This window comes from Sus scrofa, chromosome 13 (assembly GCF_054392235.1).
Source record: "Sus scrofa isolate SSC_HxYL_T2T_F1_AM1 chromosome 13, Sscrofa_HxYL_maternal_Yorkshire_Landrace_v2.0, whole genome shotgun sequence".
NCBI classification, from domain to species: Eukaryota; Metazoa; Chordata; class Mammalia; order Artiodactyla; family Suidae; genus Sus; species Sus scrofa.
This window is the reverse complement of record NC_139395.1, coordinates 141,944,505-141,965,961: the sequence shown is the minus strand read 5'-3', so window position 1 is coordinate 141,965,961 and position 21,457 is coordinate 141,944,505. Positions and strand designations below refer to the sequence as shown.

At 37.3% G+C, this 21,457-nt stretch overlaps 1 protein-coding gene across 14 annotated transcripts in view; it reads right to left on the bottom strand.

The window, feature by feature from the left end:
- Positions 1-21,457, bottom strand: part of TP63 (tumor protein p63) — a 230,946-nt gene that overhangs the window by 135,524 nt on the left and 73,965 nt on the right. For 9 of the 14 annotated variants that reach the window (XM_021070042.2, XM_021070044.2, XM_084990704.1 and 6 more), the window contains 2 exons: positions 9,709-9,837; positions 8,800-8,932 (listed from right to left, as the gene is read on the bottom strand). In XM_021070042.2, the coding sequence (XP_020925701.1) occupies positions 8,800-8,932; positions 9,709-9,837 (262 nt within the window). Of the gene's footprint in view, positions 1-8,799; positions 8,933-9,708; positions 9,838-17,886; positions 17,999-21,457 lie in introns of those variants that run through there. The other 5 variants (XM_021070045.2, XM_084990705.1, XM_084990707.1 and 2 more) reach the window with 1 other exon arrangement.

The following is a 21,457-nucleotide window of genomic DNA, read 5'->3' as shown; positions in this document are numbered from 1 at the left end:
AAGGAGGGTGGTTTTGGTGGGGAGGGTGGTTCTGAAAGACTGAAGGAGACCAAAGCAGGAAGAGAATGGAAAGAAAATAGAGAGCTAGAAGAGCTCTTGATATGAGTGTTAGAGTGTTGGGTAATCGCATACATTGCAGGTGTCTGGGAGACCAAGACACATAGAGAATGACTGCTGTTTGTATGAGTTATCAGGAATCATATCCTCTCCACCTTTTGAGCCAGGAGAAGGCATGCAGGAAGAAAGAGTTAGAATATTTGTGTGACTCAGGTAGCTAAGCTGTTAACCAGCCCCTTGCAGCCTGACTGGAGTGACTTTTACTTAAAAATTCTTGGTTCAGGAGTTCCCGTCGTGGCGCAGTGGTTAACGAATCCGACTAGGAACCATGAGGTTGCGGGTTCAGTCCCTGCCCTTGCTCAGTAGGTTAACGGTCCGGCGTTGCCGTGAGCTGTGGTGTAGGTTGCAGACGCGGCTCGGATCCCACGTTGCTGTGGCTCTGGCACAGGCCAGTGGCTACAGCTCCGATTCGACCCCTAGCCTGGGAACCTCCACATGCCGCGGGAGCGGCCCAAAGAAATAGCAAAAAAGACAAAAAAAAAAAAAAATACTTGGTTCAGAGTAGGTGAGATATATAGTGACCATACATTTTATATATCTATATCTATATATGAATAATTAAATAAAAATGCAACAACTGGCATATCAAATACTATTTTGGTTCAATTTTATAATGTTAGAAAATACTCATGATGTTCAAACTGAGTTGTGTGTGTGTGTGTGTGTGCGTGTGCATGTGTGTGTTGAGGCAGGGAGAGAGAGGATGAGGGAGAAATGGAAGGAATGTTTTTAAGCTATTGATTATAAAAATTCAGCAAATTAGAACTTTGAAATGGTTTATGGTCCGGTTTAGAAAATGTAAGTATTTATTTTTCTTTGAAAAAAATTAATTCTGATGAACAAAAGTATGCATGGAATTCCCTATTCTTTATGATAATATCCATGATACAAAGGATGGACAATATCAATGATAAATATCCTGTTCAATAGACTATTTTCTTGAGTTTTTAAAAATGCACTTGACAGTTGAAATTAAGAATTATACCACCATCTGAGGTAGTGTTCAGTGGACATAATACATATGACAACTACAACATCATGGAGATGGTTATAAAATAAATATTGTGATAAGTTTTCTGCATTCCATTTGAAGTGCTAAAATTTTAATTCTCAATAGACTGACAAAAATATCAATATTGCAATCTCTAGAGCAACTACTAAAAAATATTCAAGGAGATTATAGTCAAAACCGAAATAGAACAATTAAATTCAAATACTAAAAATAGATCAAATAATCTAAATGACAAAAGAAAAATGGCAAACAGAGGAATAAAGGAGGAAACAAACAAAAATCAAGCAGTAGGTAAAAAAAGAAATCCATATCTATAATTGCATTAAGTGTAAATGTTATAAGTAAATAAACTGAAAGACAGATTGTAAGAATGGATTAAAGAAATGATACAACTATATGCTGTCTAGAAGAAATTCAATTCAATTATATTAAATACAGGCTAAAAGTAAAAAGGTTAGAGAAAAAATTTACCATGCAAATATTAACCAAAAGAAAGCTAAAATGGCCACAGCAATATAAGTAAAAAAGTAGACTTCAGAGCAAAGTACATTAACAAGAAAAAAGAAGTATTATATAATGATGGAAGGAAAATGTAACAAACTTAGTATGATGCTCCTAAAAAGCAGTTTTCAAAAACATGAAGAAAAAACTGACACATCTAAAAGGAAACAGACACATCCATAAGTAGAGTTGAGAACTTCAATGCTCTTTCCTCAGTAATCAATAGAACTAGTAGACAGAAAATAAGATAGAGAAAAACTACATATGATAAACCAACTGGATATAATCAACATTAACAAAACATTGCATTTAGCAAAAACAGAATACAAATCTTCAAGTGTCCATGAAATGTTCATCAAGATAAATTATCTCTTGAACCATGAAACAAAGCTTAACAAATTAAAAATTTTGAAATAACATAAAATGTGTTTTCTTATAATAATGAAAGTAAACTAGAAGTCAGTAATGGTGGAATGGAAAATATCTAAACACTTGGAAACTAAATGCTATGCTTGCAAATACACATAGGTCAAAGAAAAAGTCTTATTGGAAATTAGAAAATATTTTAAATTGAACAAAAGTGAAAATACCACATATAAAATTTAGGGGATGAAGCTAAAACAGTGCTTAATAGAAATTTTTTAAAAGTAAATACTAACTTTAGAAGAAACATCTCAACTCAGTAATATAAATGTCCAATTAAACTTGAAAAAGAAGAGCAAAATAAACCCAAAGAAGCAGAAGAAAGGAAATAAAATGAGACCAGAAATAACGGAACCGAAAACAGAAAGACAAAAACTGTAGAGAAAAACTGTAAAATCCCGAAGCTGAACTGGTTCTTTGAAAGATTTATGCAACTGATAAACCTCTAGTAAGACTGACAGAGAGAGGACACAAGTTACCAATATTAGAAATGAAATAGGAGGACATTACAGATACCACAAGCATTAAAAGGGTAAAAAGGGAGTATGCCAAACAATTCTACATACTTAAATTCAAAAACTTTGATAAAATCAACCAGTTCCCCCGAACCTCACAATTTATGAAAACTTACCCAAGATAAAGTAGATCATCTCAATAGTTCTGTAACTATTAAAGACACTAAATTTATGATTAAACTCTGGAAAAAGAAATACTAAGACCCAGATGGTTTCTCTAGCAAATTACACCATTTAATAAGAAAGGATATCAATTCTACACAATCTTTCTCAGAATATATAGCATGTCTCACATAAAGCACAAATACAGAAATCACACTGAAGTTCATGAACAACTGGTTTGCCAAAATGAAAATGGCCACACATCATAACTATTAATACCATCTGTCAATGGTGGGCTTAACCTTCATTTGCTTTAAATTATAGTTTCCTTCCTATCTATCACAGTCCAAAAACTTTAGTCTATAGAATTCTATGTGGTCTTATCATTTTGGATATTAAAAAACAATGAAGCTGCAATGAAGCTCTCATTCCTCTGTGTGTGTGTGTGTGTGTGTGTGTGTGTGAATATACTTATTTATGTATTTTTACTTGTTTTGTGGAAAAAATTTAGAAGGGGGCACTTATGGACCAAAGGATAATTACATTTAAACTTAAATGAGAATGGGAAAACTGTCCTCTACATACCACTTTATACTCCTACCTCAAGTAAAAAGGTTGACTGTTTCCCAAGAATCTCATCAGTGCTGGATAGGACCAATAATTTAAATCTTTAATGATCAGATAGATGATAAAAAAAATTATTGTTTCAATTCACAATTTTTTATTACTAAAGAGGTTGAACATTTTATATCTGTTAAACATCTACAGATTACTTATACTCTTTGCCAAAAGGAGACACTCATCTGTTATTAATTTTTTAAGCATATAGTTTATACGGGCTATTAAACTTTGATCATGCACTGTAATTTTTAATTTAAATTTTGTCTTTCTTTTCTATATAAATTTCCCCTTAGTCATTGTTTTCAGTCTTATCTTTTAAAACTTGTGATTGTCACATTATGTTTCTTTTTAATAAATTATTTTTGTAATAGTTACCCAAACTTGAACTGGTTTTGGCTTTCCCTGTTTTGATCAATTTGATTCATATTTCAAAGTCTAAAAAGCACCTTCTCTGTAACATATTGCCAGTCTTTTTCAGGCACAATAAATCATTTCCTTTTTATGTGCCTTTAAAAAAGTACATATATCTGAGTTTTTTCCATAAGAAATTTTATACACACTTGTCTTTCTGTTATATTATGGTCTTCTCAAGGACCATGATTTGTTCATATGCATCACAAAGAACATAGAGAATAGTAAAGTAAGTTCTAAAGAAATACTTGTGTCTAGATCTAGTCTACATAGTTAGCTTGAAATCTTGAGTCTTAGAAGATGGAGGGTATTATGCTAAGTGCTGTGGCCTAAGCCTTCCCAAATACAAATACACCATCTGCTCTTTTGATATGTGGAGCTGAAGACTCTTCATTTATAAATGGAGGCTATGATAACAGTTCACAAAAATTGGATGGTTTTAGATAATCGCTATTGAAATCCCTGGGGGAAAACCCAATTCTAAACTAAACAGGGCTTCCTTCAAAGTACAAAGAGTAAAGAAATGCAAAAGCAAGCATTGTGTAGTTTCCATCCATCATTTTTGGGGAACATTTACGTGTTAATATCATTATCCACCTCTTGAAGACATAACAGGCATGCAGAGAATTTATAAATAAGGCAAAGCCAAGATATAAGGTAATACATTAGACAACAGAATTAAGATCCAATAAAGATCTAGAAAACAGCCTAAATTATAACATTTTTTGAGAAATCTTATTCATCTTGATTTGCTAATCCAATGCAGTTCATTCTTCAGTGACACTAAAATCATTCTAATGAAGAAGGCACACAAATTCTCTGCAATTCAATTTCCCTTTGATCATAATCAAAGCAAAATATTGATCCCATTTCATGACTAGTTATTAAGGTGAAGGTTGTTTCAAAAATCAATAAAAAGGGGATGACATTCTCCATTTCAAGATTTTTGTCCTTAATAATCTGACGTGTCGTTTCATGTCCACAGATTCATATTTCTTGCATGGAGAGAGAATGCTTGGCAGAGATCCCATTTTTTTTTAATTATATGCATGAGGAAAGTAATTTATGTACAGAGTTTTAGAACTATTTAGCTACTAGCCTATACACTGAAAAGTGAAAGTATGCTACCAAGAAATGGAAGACAAAGCCTCACACAAGCTGCAGCTCTCAGTTTAGAAGGACAAAGAATCTCAGAGGATCTTAGCTGTCTACTTTCCAAACCAGAAGACTATTCATGACATGCTGAGCTAGTCCCCCATTTTGCCATTCCTGTTGCGGAGATGGTCTTTGTTATCTAGTCCCATCTATGTGGGACTTCTCATAGGGACATGATCCAGGGGAAAATCCAGGGTTCATGTAGAATTATATTTTATTAGCAATGTCTCAGGTTTTTTTTTTTTTTTTTTTTTTTTTTTTTTTTTTTTTTTTTTGTCTTTTTGTCTTTTCTAGGGCTGCACCCATGGCACATGGAGGTTCCCAGGCTAGGGTTCCATTCGGAGCTGCAGCCGCCAGCCCACGCCGCAGCCACAGCAACACGGGATCTGAGCCACGTCTGTGACCCACACCACAGCCCACGCAACACTGGAAACTACTGAGCGAGGCCAGGGATCAAACCCCTAACCCCATGGTTCCCAGTCTGACTCATTAACCACTGAGCCATGACAAGAACTCCAATGCCTCAGTTTATTGGAGATTAAAAAAAACAGGGCAGCGCACAGATAGGCAAGTTTGTTTATTTATTAAAGTTCATTCTCACTCCACTTGCATCTTCCTTTCAATACCGTTGTTCCCCAGTGACCTATTTTGTTTCTCCCACTGCTAAAAGCTCTTTTCGTTTTGTTTGCCAGCTTTACTTGAATCACTTCGATTCCTCGCTCCTTGTAAATGTTTCTCTCCTGATTTGCTCTTACCCTCAATCTGACATACAATTTCAAGTTCCAAGTTGCTTCTAAGTGACAGTAGAACTCTGTCTCATCATTCCTAGTTACCAGTGGTGCCCTGTGCCTCTCCAGAGCAGGGAAATTATGCAAACTCTCTATGGTATGACTATCTCATGAGGGAATAGCAGAGGTTTGCCCACACGGGTAAACCTAAATTTCATTGAAAAAGAGGTACTTGAGAATAAACAGAGCTCAAGTTCCTCCCAAATACAATACCTTGGAGAAAGAAGGAGAAAAGATTGTGCCCAGTATTGTGGATAGAATACCAACATTGCTGCTGACTATACATGTCATCCTAGAAAAGGTTTTTTAACCACTTTTTCTTTTGGTTTATTAATTTATAAAACAAGGAGAAGTTTTACCTCACAAAGTTCCTGGAAAGATTAAATATAACATCAGATATGTTCATCACCATCAAATATGGAAGCTTAAGAAAGCCAGAGTTTCAAAAAATTTGTAAATTTCAATCAATTTCAAACTGGATACTCTCAGTTTCAGTCAGGTCACTCACTCCTCTTACTATGAACAGTAGTAAAAATAAACTTCAATGAATCAACATTATTAAGTATATATGTTCATAGCTGATGCTCAGGAAAAAATTAAATGCAAATTAATAATCTTAAATATTTCATAAATAATAACCTAAAAAACAAAAGACGGTGCATTCTTGGCTAAAGATATGTATCACAAAAGCAATCACATCTACACATTTTCTTGGCATTCACTCCTTCATTCTTACCCTCTTCTAAGATCATTGTATAACTTGGCTGACTCTCAAATACGCCACTAGGTTTTCTCCAGTTTCCTTTAGCTATTTTTTAAAAGCACCAAAGTGAACTTTAAGTTTTAGTGCTTAAATGGCAGGTCTTGGTACTTTCCAACAGAACTGGGGAGATAATGGAGGCAAAGAAAAAGAACATTTTCTTTATCAACTCACCATCATCAAAAGGGAAGGAATAGGAGAGGACTACAGGACCAGAAGTTTTGCTGCTGCGAATGTTCAAGCAGAGAATGTCCCCCTTACTGGTGACAGTCTATCAATACAGTACCAACTAGCCACGCATGACAATTTAAATTAACTAAAGTAAATTAAGTCCCTCATGTGCACTAGCCACATTTCAGATGCTCAAAGGATCGATGTGGTTAGTGGCTACTGTGTTGAACAGTAGAAATATAGGACATTTCCACTGTTGAAGGAATTTATTTTGGATAGGGCTGTTGCAAAGAGAACATTTTGTTTTTTAGATAATTTCCAAGTCTCATTTCAAATGACTTCAAAAATTCCTGAGGGCCTACTATGGGCCAAACATGGGAAAAAAGTACTGGGCATGACAAAATATGGTCCCTGTCCCTAGTAGAGGCGATAAAGGAACAACTATAATATTGTATAATTAGTAATTTGAGAGAAAATATACCTAGGTGGCTTCAGAGGAATGATCTTTAACTCAGACTGGTAGAGAATAGTGATATGGTATTCCCTGGAGAAGATAGGAAAACTGGATGTTGAGGGATGAAAAAGAATTGGTCAGAGAGGAGAAAAAAAATGAGATGTTCTCAAGGAGAAAATTTCTAATAAGACAAAGAAGAAACTGCATGGCACATTAAAAAAATCCCATGCTGCAGAATGTGAAAAAGATAACAATAATAGGGAACATAAATGCAAAGGCTAGATTTTCCATTTTCAACTATACAACTTCTTGCTTTTAGGAATCTGAATGTCAGAACAGAAAATCCCTGGAGAGACTATAAAAAGATAGGTAGCACCAGCCTAAGCAAACCTATCAGCTTAAGAGTTGATATTTGTAAATGAATTGGGGATATAATAATTTCAAAGTCACTGTCAAGTCAGAATTTATATATGAATAAATATTTATGTTTAGTTATAATACATTCCAAGGCTTTGAATTACCTGCTCCATGAATTTATCTGTCAGTTTCCTTGTACTAGCTCAAGGATAACCACGAACAATACCCATACCAAAAAAGACAGAAGCCAATGAAGAAATGTATTTATCCCTTATCAATGTGGTGACAAAATATCAGTGTATTTGTAGAGTTACAGCTTTCTATTTTTGGCTCTTTCCTCTTCTCTCTCCCCACTTCTCCCTCTCCTAATATTAAAAAGAACAATTTATATCAAAAAAGATACAGTAAGAATTCCAATAAAATCTTACATCAGGCAAGAAAGACAAGACATACCAAAACACCTTTCATCTTTACAGTTCTTCCAAATAAAGTGATTTGGTACTTTCCCTCTCCCCTAAAGAAAGGCATGGCACTTCCTTTAATCACATCCGCAGATGCTCTGAGATACCCAGTTCTCTTTCTAGCTCTTTATGTCTCTATTTTCCTACAAATTTTTAGGTTGTTTTTTATAGATAAAGCAGTAGGACTTGTGTGATGAATAATGATTTTTTAAAAGAAAACCCACCAATTAGCATGATCGTGATGGACTACACAAACAAATTTCATCTAAACACCTCAAAAAACTGTTTTACTGTCATTAACCTATATACTCCTTAGCTGCATGGGAGGTGTGTGCATGTAAATTCTTGCCATTTTAGAGCTGAAAACCTAAGGTCTAAGTTTGTGAATGATTCAGTGGTAAAGCCAAACAAAAAACAAAAAACAAACAAACAAACAAAAAACAGAGAGAAGAGCCTGTTTTATGCATGTTAGTCTCTTTCCTTTTACTCTATCACCAGGTGCTTAAAACATGTGTGTTTGCATAGAATTTGCTATAGCCTCCTTCACTAAAGAGGAATAATTCTATGAGAAAGGCAGTGTGCCATAATGGAAAGTGCTTTGGATAGGATTCAGTCTAGACTTCGGTTCTGTCTGCATCAGTTTTAAAACATAGGGCTGGTACTATCAGCTCTAAGTCGGGATAGACATGAGGAACAATTCAGGTAAAGTGTACAAGGAATTATTTCTAACTCCCTTCGCCACACCAGTGGAAACATATGCATCACAAAAAGTTGAGGCAGACCCAGAATCCGTAGCTCTTCATTTTTTTCTCTGCTGACTGCACTGACTCATTTCCCAATGCCTTGCCCATTCAGAGCCACCTGTGTCTTCATGTTCCATGAAAGAGACAGGTGTAACAGAGATGGGGATAGCATGGCTCGCAGATTAAAGGGGAAGCCTGTGCCACTCACCCACATGGGGTCACTCAGGTCCGAGTCCTGCATGCGAATACAGTCCATGCTGATCTCAATCTTGTTTGTTGCACCATTTTCTGATGGTTCATCCACAAAATTCAAGTCAATGGGCTGCACTGAACAAATAGGCCTACCATAAAGGAAAACAAAAGCATGTTAGATGTGGAAAGGGTCTAAAATCCACTCATCCAGTTGGTAACAAGGAGCACTTTCTCCTGCAAAATTGACAAGGCTCATTGGTTGGAGTCAGAAATCTTAGGTTTGAATCTTGGCCCCACCAATGACCAGATATATAATCTGCGACATTTCAAATCTTTTGGTAAAATGGGAATCATGATCTGTGACCAAAGAATTGCTAGGTGGAACACAGGATAGAAGGAAAAGTATCAGGTTTTTTTTTTATACCCTATCCCTTTGTGTCTTCAATGTTCTCATATGGATTCACCTTTCCCTTAATTTACTCATTTATCCAAACCTAATCTTAAGAAAGGAGATAATAACCTTTTTTCCCTAGCAAGGCATCAAGACCAACAAAATTCAGTATTTTACTTTCAGAGAGTATCTCCAGCACTGCAGTAAAGGAGAGTCTTTAAGCCAAAAGAAAGAATTTGAGTATCAGAGAGTCACTGAGGAAGTTATTTTGGGTTAGACACGAGAGCCCTTCTGATTCTACAAAACTATATCACCAAAACAATGATTACCTTTTGCTGCTGGAAATTGAAAAAAAAAAATCACTACTGAGTTTTAACACAGAGATATTATTGGAGGGGATTATTTTTTTCCAGTAGTATTAAATGATTTTTATTGAATCTAGAAATATGCCCTAGTAGGCAATACTTTGACTGTCTATAATTATCTATTTATAATGGTTTAAGTACAAAGCTTTTTTGTTTATTTGATACTTACTGTTCCAGAAAATCCCAGATGTGCTGGAAAACCTCTGGACTGAGGAATTCACTTGTCTGTGTGCTCTGGGACATAGTGGATCGGTAGTAACTTTCCTTCCAAGAGAAATGGGCTGGGGTTTCTACAAACCTTGAAGAGACAAAAATGAAACTAGGATTATAGTTTCTGTATTTATGATACTGAATATTAAAATTAAAGCATAGTCAATCAAAAATTAAGTCTTCAAAATCACACATAGCAAATTTTATAAGGTACACAACTGGTGTTTCTTTTGGCAGTGGCAGGGATCCCATTTTGCCATAATATCGATCAAATTGTCTATCAAAGGTCTTCTTTCTTAACTAGTAATATTGTTATACTCTGCACTTCTACTATCCAACATCTATGCTCTGTAGATATCAAAAAGAAAATAAACATTCCCTCTTTAAGTCTGACAGTGAGTCTGACCTGTTATTAAACCCATATCATGAATGTCTCAACTGATTATCTGCGCATTCAGCCTCCAGTAGGTAAAAAGTAAAATCAGAAAATGGAAATGAGTTCAGAAAACTTATATTTCACCCTCAGCATAATTACCCCTCTCATAACCTACTATCTTAGCCTCATACCCAGAGACAATAACTTGTACCTCTGGACCCAGATTTTTTTTTAAATCACCAGTTACATGTCTTAATGTGCATGTGGTTGGTTTTTGATTGGAGGATAGAATTCTATGTTATACTAAGAAATATGCAAACATCTGAATACATTGCAAATGAACAGTATTTCTTCCTTTTATTTATTTTTGTGTCTTTTTAGGGCTGCACCTATAGCATATGGAGGTTCCCGGGATGTACAATCAGAATTGTAGCTGCCGGCCTACACCACAGCTCACAGCAACGCTGGATCCTTAACCCACTGAGCAAGACCAGGGATTCAACCTGCGTCCTCATGGATACTAGTTGGGTTCGTTAACCACTGAGCCATGATGGGAACTCCATGAATAGTATTTGTTTGCTTAATTTTGTTGTAAGGTCCTCAAATTTATATTTACTTTAAAAAAAATCAATCCCTATATATGTCAAGGAAACCATCAGCTTTCTCCAATGATGCCTTCTCTAAATCTGTATTTTATCTGTGTATTTCATCTTCATATGTGATTCATTGTGATTATCAGAAGACTAATTTTACTCCAGGATGAAATTAGCTAAGCTCTTAATCATTACTTTTAATATTATAAAGAATTAAATAGTGTACTAGGCTAGTTGATTATCTTAAATTTGCAAATGAATGTTCTGGTCTAGCTACCTAAAAGAGGATAATAGCACTGGATTTATTCTGATGATTTCCAAGCTATAGTGAGATGAACATGTATTTACTAAAGTCAGATATATAGAGAACATCTATTATTTGCCAGGAAGACAATGAGTACTGGAAATAAAAAATGAATGCCTTGCCGTCTAGAAGGCCATGGTATAGAAGGTAAAACAGGAAAACTCTCTAATAAATGTACTACGAGTGTACATAACACTGTAAAAACCACAGTGTTGGAATTCCTGTTGTGGTGCAGCAGAAATGAAACCGACTAGTAACCATGAGGTTGCAGGTTTGATCCTTGGCCTTGCTCAGTGGGTTAAGGATCTGGTGTTGCCATGAGCTGTGGTGTAGGTCACAGACACAGCTTAGTTCCTGTGCTGCTGTGGTATAGGCTGGAAGCTGTAGCTCTGATTTGACCCCTAGCCTGGGAACTTTCATAGGCCATGGGTGTGACCCTAAAAAAATAAAATAAAATAAAAATAAATAAATAAAAAGCACAATCTTGAAATATATCATTCATCTGATAGTTAAGGAAAGAACCTTAAATGATGAGAAGAAATTAGTCAGTTCAGATAAGGACTAATAGTACAGAGTGAACAGTCTATGGCACTGTTAAGCATAGTGTAAAAATTTGAGGCAGAAGATGTCAAGAGGCAAAGCTGCAGAGGAAGTAGAAACTTGTGTGATATGTTTTACAAAAAAAAAAAAAGTTTAAGTACTTCAATACTTCTAGTGAGTGTTGAATTATTTTTTTTTGCAAGGTGTTTTTAAATGAACTTTATTTTGAAATTAACTATAGATTCACATGCTGTTATAATCAAAAATAGGGTGCCCATATGCCAGTTATCCAGTTTTCCCCAATGGGAAGTATCATTTTGAAAAACTATCATATGATATCATCATCCGAATATTGACATTAATATAAGTGACTAATCTTTGTCAGAAATTCCCAGTTGTACTGTACTGTACTATGTATTTATTTCAACATACAGGTCAGCATATCCATCTCTACAGTATTAAAGGATTTGAAGCATGATATTGACACAGAGAATGTTTTACATTGATAAATCTGGAGGTGTGTGGAGGAAGTATTTACAGCTTATTGGTTTAAGGGCAGTTATTTAGGAAGTCTAGGTTATACAGCAGGATGATAGCAGAAGTGGAGATAGAGAAGATGGGGACAATTTTAATCATTAGTGGAAAGGACCAGATATTGTTTATGTTACTGATGGAAGAAGAAGGAAGAGTAGAGCCAAGGATGATTTCCAGTTTCCAGCTTTCTCAGACTGTGTGGTGGGAGATTCCAGTAACTAATCAGTAAATGCAGTTGGGAGAGCCAGCTTGAAAAGACAGGAGAGACAATGAGTTCACCTCAGCATGAAACTTGAAGGACCAATGGGATATATAAAAAGTAAATAAACTTTAAACTCTGAAGAGAGGAATGGGCCAGAAGTTTAGAAGAAGAAATCCTCATCCTAGGGTAAAAAATAAATCCATGAGTATGGATACAGGGACCTACACAGAGCAGGTTCAATGAGGAGTGAAGTTCGGCTAGTGGAGATGCATAGCATTTGCTCTTACTTTTCTTGTTCTGCCCCCAAAGTCATCACTCGAATCTAACATTTAGGTTCTTTCAGCTCTCCTGAAAAATCTCCCACTTAATCAAGTTTCAAAGTTCAAAACTACCTTAGTTTTACAGATGTATTTTAGAATTAATAGATCTCAGACAATATCCAGCTCAGTTATCCTTATATATATATAAAATACATTATATATTATATAAATATTTTTACATAATAGAAGAAAATGCTGAAATCCAAAAAGAATCAGGTCACTCTGCTATATTTTACTCAACAGAAGTCTTTATTCAACATAGGTTTTTATTCACAGTCCAAGAAGAATAAATTTATGCATCAGACACTCATCACAAATTACCCAACTCTTGGCTTCTTGGAATAGTTCCCATTCTTAGTATTCTCTGAATATTTAAAGCTGCCCTATTCCCCTTTAGATCATCCCAAACTTAAAGTTGTAAAACTAGAAATACACTTGATTTTATACAAGCATCCCCTAATTCACTTAACAAAATAAAACAGCACTTAGTAGTGATGTAGACAAGAGGCTCATTGGTTTTTCCTAGATTTCCTGACTCAAAGGCCCCCTTGACCAGTATCAGTTGTTCTGTTAGAGAATCTGGCACCAGAAATCTCCAGGAGAGCAGATCAAACATGGAGCGGCCTCCTCATCAACTCGGCTCACAGCTGGGAAGATGGGGATCACACGAGTCTAAATCTTTGAGGACCTCATAGAATGTCAATGTTGGCTGTGATCTTAGTGTCTGTCCAGTCCTGCTACTTTATTTCATAAGGACTCTGAGAGCCAGACCTGAAGAATTTACCCTAGATCTACTGTTACGCTGGAATACTGGCTCATGAAAGCAGACTGTTAAATTTTCTGGAATTTCCCAAGCTGATTATTAAACACAACCATTTTTATAATTTATTATAAAATATTAAAGTTAAATTATATTAAAAACAAAGATAAATACTCAAAACTTGTCACTTCCTAATTATTTTACCATTATCTCTGTTCTTGAAAGCAATTTAAAAAATAATGTAGTAAAATAGCTGAGATTTAAAAAAAAAATAAAATTCAATCTGTCCATTTATTGCTTCTCTTCTTTAATAATATATTTCAATTAAATTTTATATGCAAATGATTCAACAATAAATATATTGAATATCTATTATGTGGAGAGTTTAGCGATGAGGGGACATTTGCTTTTTGGAAAGTATTTCATAGTTTAGGGCTAGAAATAAGACATCTTCAATATTTTGTTATGGCAGACTGACTGGATTAAGACAACTGCAATATATATACATATTTAAATTTGTTTGCATTTACCTCCTCAATTTGGTGTGCTTTAAGTATGCTTACCCTTAGTAAATTCTACTGTAATTTATTCATGCTGTAATAGTATGGCCTCAACTAGCAAGTAAAGAACTGAAAGTCAAGAACCATATTATTAATTTTCTGGTTCTTTACAACACCGAATTGTAGAATAAAAAAAAATACCACAAAGGATTTTATTTCTCAGCACCTATATTTTCTTTATGTAAGTGAGGACTCATAGGATTTTATTCACAGTCCCACAGGAAGTTCACAGGGCTCTAATGCTAAACCCCAGACATCCTGGATCCCACTGCAATGTTCTGCAGAAACAAAGTACATTTAACACTTTTTACAACATGAGCTGTCTCTCAAAATCCAGGAACATAAAAAAAGTTATTGTCAAACATCACTCTTAATACTCTGATTTCAACTTAGAATCTGGCATCTGGTAGAAGACAGTTTGTAAGGGAGACTTGAGTCCATCTTATAATGTCAGTTTTAACATTTTAGCAGGTCAATACAGATACATGCATGCTTTCACACAGGCATTTACCTATAAACTGCCTCCAAATTAGAATTTATGAGATATTTGAATAGATGTAATAATCATGACATCAGGTTTGGATATGTTAAGGTATTGCACTAATATGAAGTCCAGATGGGAAGTTCATGCATCTTCTATGGCTAAGATACATGAGCATATAGATTTCTGAAAGGACCATGGGGAAATGGAGCACTACTGAAGAGTTTTCTTAGGATGGAGGAATGTGCTAGTGAATGTATAGACAGCTAAATAAATAAACTCAAGAAAATGGCTCATTCTCCATGCACTTCTTTATGTATTTTTAGATCATTTATCTGAAATTGTATTATGTATTTATTGGTTCATGGTAAGTCCTTCATCAGAATGCAAACTCAGAGCAGATTGCCTTGTTCACTGTTGCATCCACAGGACCTAGAAGAACACTTGGAAATACAGGTTTTCACTGCTATGTGAAAATAGAGCATTCCTATGAAAGCTTTCTTCAGTCAAAATGGCCTAAAGCAATGGGTATCCCCTATTTCCAAACGTTTTTATTATGCCACTTCACTCTTATTAAAGAACTACATTGAAATCTGCCTTTATGAACTGAAAGAAATCTGGAGATTTTTGCTTTTAAGAAAAAAATCCATTACCATACGGATGTAGGTATTTCATATTCCTCTCCTACCTGCCCTCTGGGGGGAAAAAATTCCTAACACTTTAATGTTGGTTTTGCCTTAGCTCCACTTGAGAGATGTGAGGAAATTATAGTTATGAGTGATCAAGAAAATTCCACATTATAGCCTCTTGAGGACAGAAACTTACACAGATATACCTGCACAGCCCTGTAAATAACAGAAGTCCTGATATAATAATATTTGATGAATGAATGAATGGCCCTAGTTCATCCAGACCAGCATGGTTAGTATACAAATACAGGCTGGATTGACTCCAAAGTTTTCACTCTTCCTAATAGATCACAATGACCTCTGTGAGGAGGGAAGTACATTTTTTGAAGTCATGAAAGAGACCAGAAAACAAAGAAACAAACCAAAACTTAAAACTGAGAACAAGAACAAAGAGAAAGTTACACTCTAGAAGCCCGTGAAGACTTTGGTATGACAATGCAACCCACTAAATAAGATTTCCAATAGTTAATCCTGAGTCGTCAAGAGTTTACATGGCACACACTAGGTTTTAAAAAAATAGCAAAGTATGCCTTATTTCCAGAAATATCTATGTTCAAATATAAAAAGAAAAATAAAATGCAATTTAAAGAGTATGTTTATCTAGAAAACTCAACTACCCAGAATGACGTATTTTCTAAGGAATTCTGGTAGATAAGTTTTTTTGTTTTGTTTTGTTTTTTTGCTAAATTATTATGGCATTTTCCTTTCAGATCAGGAGCACAACTTCTAGCACAGTTTCTTTTTCTTCTTTTTTTCCTTTTTAGGACTGAACCAGCAGCACATGGAATGTCCCAGGCTAGGGGTCCAATCAGAGCTGCAGCTGCTGGCCTACACCACAGCCGCAGTAATTCAGGATCCGAGATTTGTCTACCACCTACACCACAGCTCAGGATCCTTGAGCCACTGAGAAAGGCCACGGATGGAACCCACGTCCTCACAAATACTAGTTGGGTTCATTACCACTGAGCCAAGATGGGAACTCCCTTAGCACGGTTTCTTATTTACAGTTTCTACTGAGTGTTCAGTTCTTTGAGATGAGAACCTCATTTTGCTTTCTGGCTTTGGGGTACTTCACAGCCTAGCAGAGTATCTGGTACCAAGGGGGTGTCAAGTAAATGTCTATTGAAGGAAATATTTGGAAAGAGTAAAAATACCAATGCCAACATCTATAGCAGAAATAACGGATATTTGATTGCTTCTGTGGGTAAGGTACTCTGCAATGTGCCTGGTATGCATTAATTTTCACAACATCTGGAGTTCCCACCATGGCACAGTGGGTTAAGAATACTGCAGAGGCTCGGGTTGCTGTGGAGGTATGGGTTCGATCCCCTGCCTGGCACAGTGGGTTAAAACATCAGATTCAATCCTTCGCCCAGGAACTTCCATGTGCTGTGGGCATAGCCATAAGCTAAAATAAAAATAAAAATTTTCACAACATCTGGGAGGATGTCAACCCTGGGGTCTTAAGGCTTTGGCTTCAGAGTCTCTACTCTGTTATTTACAAAATTAGTCACATCAGGCAAGTGATTCAGCCTCTCTGAGCCCCAACTTCCATACATCTGTCATAGTGAAAACAGAACAGTACCTATCTCTCTTGGAGAGGGTAGGCTTTGCATCCTGACCACAGAAGGTTATTCCATTTTCCCAGCCAGAAACAGTAGGTGTCACACTTGAAAGTTCAACTGAATCACCTGGCCTATGTTTAGAAAATACAGAGTTCCTGTCCCTACCCACCCACCCCCCCCCCGCCAAGTTCCTGGTGGTCTGGAGTGAGGCCCAGGAATATTCACTTTTTCTAAAATTGCAGTGAAAAACACACAACTTTGCAATTCACCTAAAGTCTAACCCCTTTGGAGTTTTTATCAAAAATAGAGCACCCAGGAGTTCCCATCATGGCACAGTGGTTAACGAATCCAACTGGGAACCATGAGGTTGTGGGTTTGATTCCTGGCCTCGTTCAGTGGCTTAAGGATCCGGTATTGCCGTGGGCTGTGGTGTGAGTCGCAGACGCGGCTTGGATCCCGAGTTGCTGTGGCGTAGGTCGGCAGCTGTAGCTTCAATTCAACCCCTAGCCTGGGAACCTCTATATGCCAAAAGTGTGGCTCTATAAAAAACAAAAAGACAAAACAAACAAACAAAAAACAAAAACAGAGCACCTGGAAAAACCTCCATGTTCTCCAAATATGTATCCTTAAATAGGCAAGACCTTAGCACAGGTTTGTTCCCTAAGATGTCTTTTTAACACTTGAGTAAAGCAGTACAGGGTAATAATTGTGATACCTGCGATATAACACATAATACATGCCAGGCATTGTTCTAAATACTTTATGGATACCAATTCCTTTAATCTACCCAGCAACCCATGAAAAAGTTAGACTACTGTAATCCTCAATTTATAGATGAGGAAACTGAGACAGAGCGAACACAAATAACCCCCCTAAAGATATACACACTCAGTGAGTGAGGGTAGCAAACTCTGCAGGCTGTGCTGTTAGACAGTGCTGACTCTACCAGGGAACAGATGGAGGCCAGAGGCCTGGCTTACAGGTGATCTTGGGCAAGTCCCTGACCCTTTCTGGGATTCAAGTCTGCTCGCCTGTGCAGTGTGTATGGGTGGGGGGCTGAATCCGATGGTCTCTCAGGCCTTCTGGTCCTAAGATTCCATTATTCATTTTATACGAGTCTTTGACCTTATTACCTGATGGACTGAGACCTTAGAATTTCTGAGGGTAAAACAGACTTCCCCTGCTAACAGCCCCATTATTATCTTTCCTTTACCTGCCAGTTCAAAGAACGTCCTCCTGAGTCCTCTGTCCTTTGCTGTTCCTTCTTGCTGAGGAAATCAAATGCACTTCAGCCCAGTGCCTGGAAGATCTGTCTTCACAGTTTCCTCCGAAGCCCTGAGGTCTTTGCTTAATCAGGCCTGCAGTGTGCTTCCACCTGCATCTAATTGAACCTCATTACTCTTTCAAATAGGCTTCCCAGCATCTTCCTTTCCTCCTCTCCTCTTGAGCAATATCTTTCTTCAAGCTCAGAAATGTCTCTCCAAACTGCCCTCCCTACCTTTCCACTGTGTGCTCTTGTTCCATTCCAGGCCTAAACTTGCAGACTTCCTTTAGTTTCGTACTTCTCAAACCTGGTTACCCATTAGATAACATGAGATGCTTAAAATAAAGATGGATGGGCATTACCGCAAGACAATTAAATCAGAGTTTTGGAGAGTAGAATCTGGGCAGAAGTATTATTTATGAATTCAGAAGTTCCCCAAGAGTTGCTCATGTGTGGCATGGTTAAGAACCATTGGCATCTAACCCAGGTGATTCTCAAGTGGGAAAAAGGAGCAAATGCGAGTCACCTGGGCTGCTGCTGATCCTCACTCCCAGGGAGAGAAGTCCGGGCATGTGAAGCAAACAAGGAGATATCTTCCTTGGAGAAACCCCTTGATGAGAAAAAGTTCTAGCAGAATCTCTAAAGGACGATGGATCACTGCACTTTCCTGTCAGCCACCTTCGCAGAATTACCTAAGGTTCTTACACCATCCGGCATCACGTTACTATTTCTAATCATGAAGAGCAATCTGGAGGAAAAACCACTTGATGGTAAGATCCATGCTCTTTTCCTCTGCGTAGACTAACAGATCCATGGTCTCTTCCTCTGGATAATTTCAGGGGAATCCCTTTCCTCTCAAGGCTTTAATTCCCCTTATGTGTAAAAGAAGGTTATTGGTTTACTAGATAATCAATAAGTTTTCTTCCTATTTTATTCTAGTGTTTTAAGATGCCAATTTCTTGTTCCTAAGCTATGACACAACCAATCCCAGTTTTTCTACATTCAGCTGACACCCAGACAATGTTTCTACACAATGCTATTCCTAACCTCTGGTGAAGACCACCCACAGAAAGTCAGCACTAGGGCGGCAAAAACTTTTTCCTTCGAAACTTCCTAACTGTAGAAAGAACTACTGCTGCCCAAACTTCAGTTCAGGCCTCTGGATTTCTAAAAAGATCTTTCCTCTCAATCCCCCACATGACAGGCATCGCCTTCATGGCTTCTGGGCCTCGCACCTCCTGAAGGCAGCCTCCCTTTATGAATGTGGCTTGGAGAGCCCCACCTTGCTTACAGACTGACCCTTTGCTCTCACTGCTCCGGCTATCCAGGGATGCTCAGAAGGTGGTTAGGGTGGCAGCTGTGTGTGGCCTATGAGCTTTTTTTGTTTGTTTTGTCTTAGTGTGAAATGGTTGAGTCTGTTAGGACGTGCTGGCTGATGAATGCATAGCGGAGAAGTGGTTGCCAGAGTGGCTTCCTTTTCCTCCCCTGCCGGTTTTTTCAGTCTTTAAGGACTTATGAGTATGTATAAAAGAAAATCTAGGAGAGTTCCCATCATGGAGCAGCAGAAAACGAATCTGACTAGGAACCCTGAGGTTTCAGGTTTGATCCCTGGCCTCGCTCAGTGGGTTAAGGACCCAGCGTCGCCATGAGCTGAGGTGGAGGTCGAAGACTTGGCTCAGATCTGGCGTTGCTGCAGCTCTGGCATAGGCCGGCGGCTACAGCTCCGATTCGACCCCTAATCTGAGAATTTCCATATGCCACAAGTGAGGCCCCCAAAAGCGAAAAAGAAGTCTAAAGGAGTTGATGGTAGAATGGCTTCTCAGGCCATTCTTCTTGGTACTGTGTATAAATGTGTGTGTGTTTTACAAGTAATTGAAATATACTTAAACTAATAATGATAATAAGAATCATAAAGGTAATATTTGCCAGGATTAAAAACATAAAATCAGGAATGTTTATAGGTTTTTGACCTGGCCTCTGGTAGCCTGGGTTCTTCCTCTTTGCCTTAGTTCTTACTTCTGAATGTGAGAATGGAGGAAGGAGAAAAGGGAAGAGAAAATCAACTTATGAGGGGCAGTTTAGTCAGCCTACAAAGTAAGTTGCTCTGAGTCAGAGGTGACAGGATAAAAATTAAAAATTTGTGGGTAGAGCTTGCTGGGGTGGGGGGATTTGGGACAGGTTTGGTGGAGAAGAGATTAATAGAGTGTAACAGGTGAAAATGGGCGAAGAGTGAAGAAGAAAAGAATTTGTCACTCAAAGTTATGGAATGGGTCTTCTTCCACATCCTTCCAGAGATAAAGAATAAATGAAAATTTTCATTTAAATGAATGAAAATTATTTTAAGTTCTGTTTGATAGCTCTGTGCTTCTTAAATGCCATCTCACTTTGAGAGCAAAACCAGGCTGGTCATAGCTTCAAAGGTATACCCAAAATGATCATATTAAAGACATTCATCTGCATTTCAGGAAAGAAGATTTTAAAAACAGTAAGAAAAGGAAGTCCACAGAAAACATATTCTCAAAGGAAATTTAACTCAAGAAAAATGGAAGATTCTTATCTTCAGTAGGGTCCACAAACTCTTATCCACAAAATTTACTGTTGCCTGTTTCTGTAAATGAGGTTTTTTGGAGCACTGTCCTGCTTAGGTGCAATCTGTGGCTTAGGTGCCACAGGGGCAGAGTTGAGAGGTTATGATGGAGACCCTATGTCCTACAAAGCTGGAAATAATTACTCTCTGACCTTTTACAAGAAGTTTGCTGGCCCTGACCTACAAAATAAAATGTTAACCGCATGACCATGAATACTTTAAGTTATAAAGGAAATACTGAGTCAGTCAGTGAGGTGGAATATTTACAGAAATGATATGGGGGTATAACAAGACTTCTGATAAAGTAGATGCAAAGGAGCACATATGAACGTGTGAAGTACAGGCACATAATCAAAGGGGAATATCAGACCTGATAGGTAGGGGGCAGCACAAATAGATTAGGAAGCATAGAACTCAGAACAAGCTAGGTTTCCCCCCCAAAAAAGGTCAAAGGTTTTTTGGTTGTTGTTGTTTGTTTTTGTTTTTGGTTATGCTCCTGGCATGTGTAAGCTCCCAGACCAGGGATCAAAGGGATCAAATCTGAGCCACAGCAGTGGCAATGCCAGATCCTTAACTGGGAGGCCACCAGGGAGCTCCCAGATTGGCTTTCAATTAGATGACTTATGATCATGTATAAAAAAAAGTCATGATTACCAGCAGGAGCATGGTATTGGTAGGAATAAGAGCCCTCACTGCCACCAAATCATTTCAGAATGCTGTTTTCTGGGGACTGGTTTCTCTCCCTGGCATCTAAGTGTTTTCCTTTGCCACTGTTTTCTCCTGACCATCCTCTTCAATGTTGACAATTGAGAAAGACCCCCCTTTTCACTCAGTTATGTCTGTGGCTGAGAGACATCCAAGTTCCTCACAGAGAACACAAATAATAGATATTCATTAATCTAAATCCTCCTGATATTCCTATTTATGTTAGAG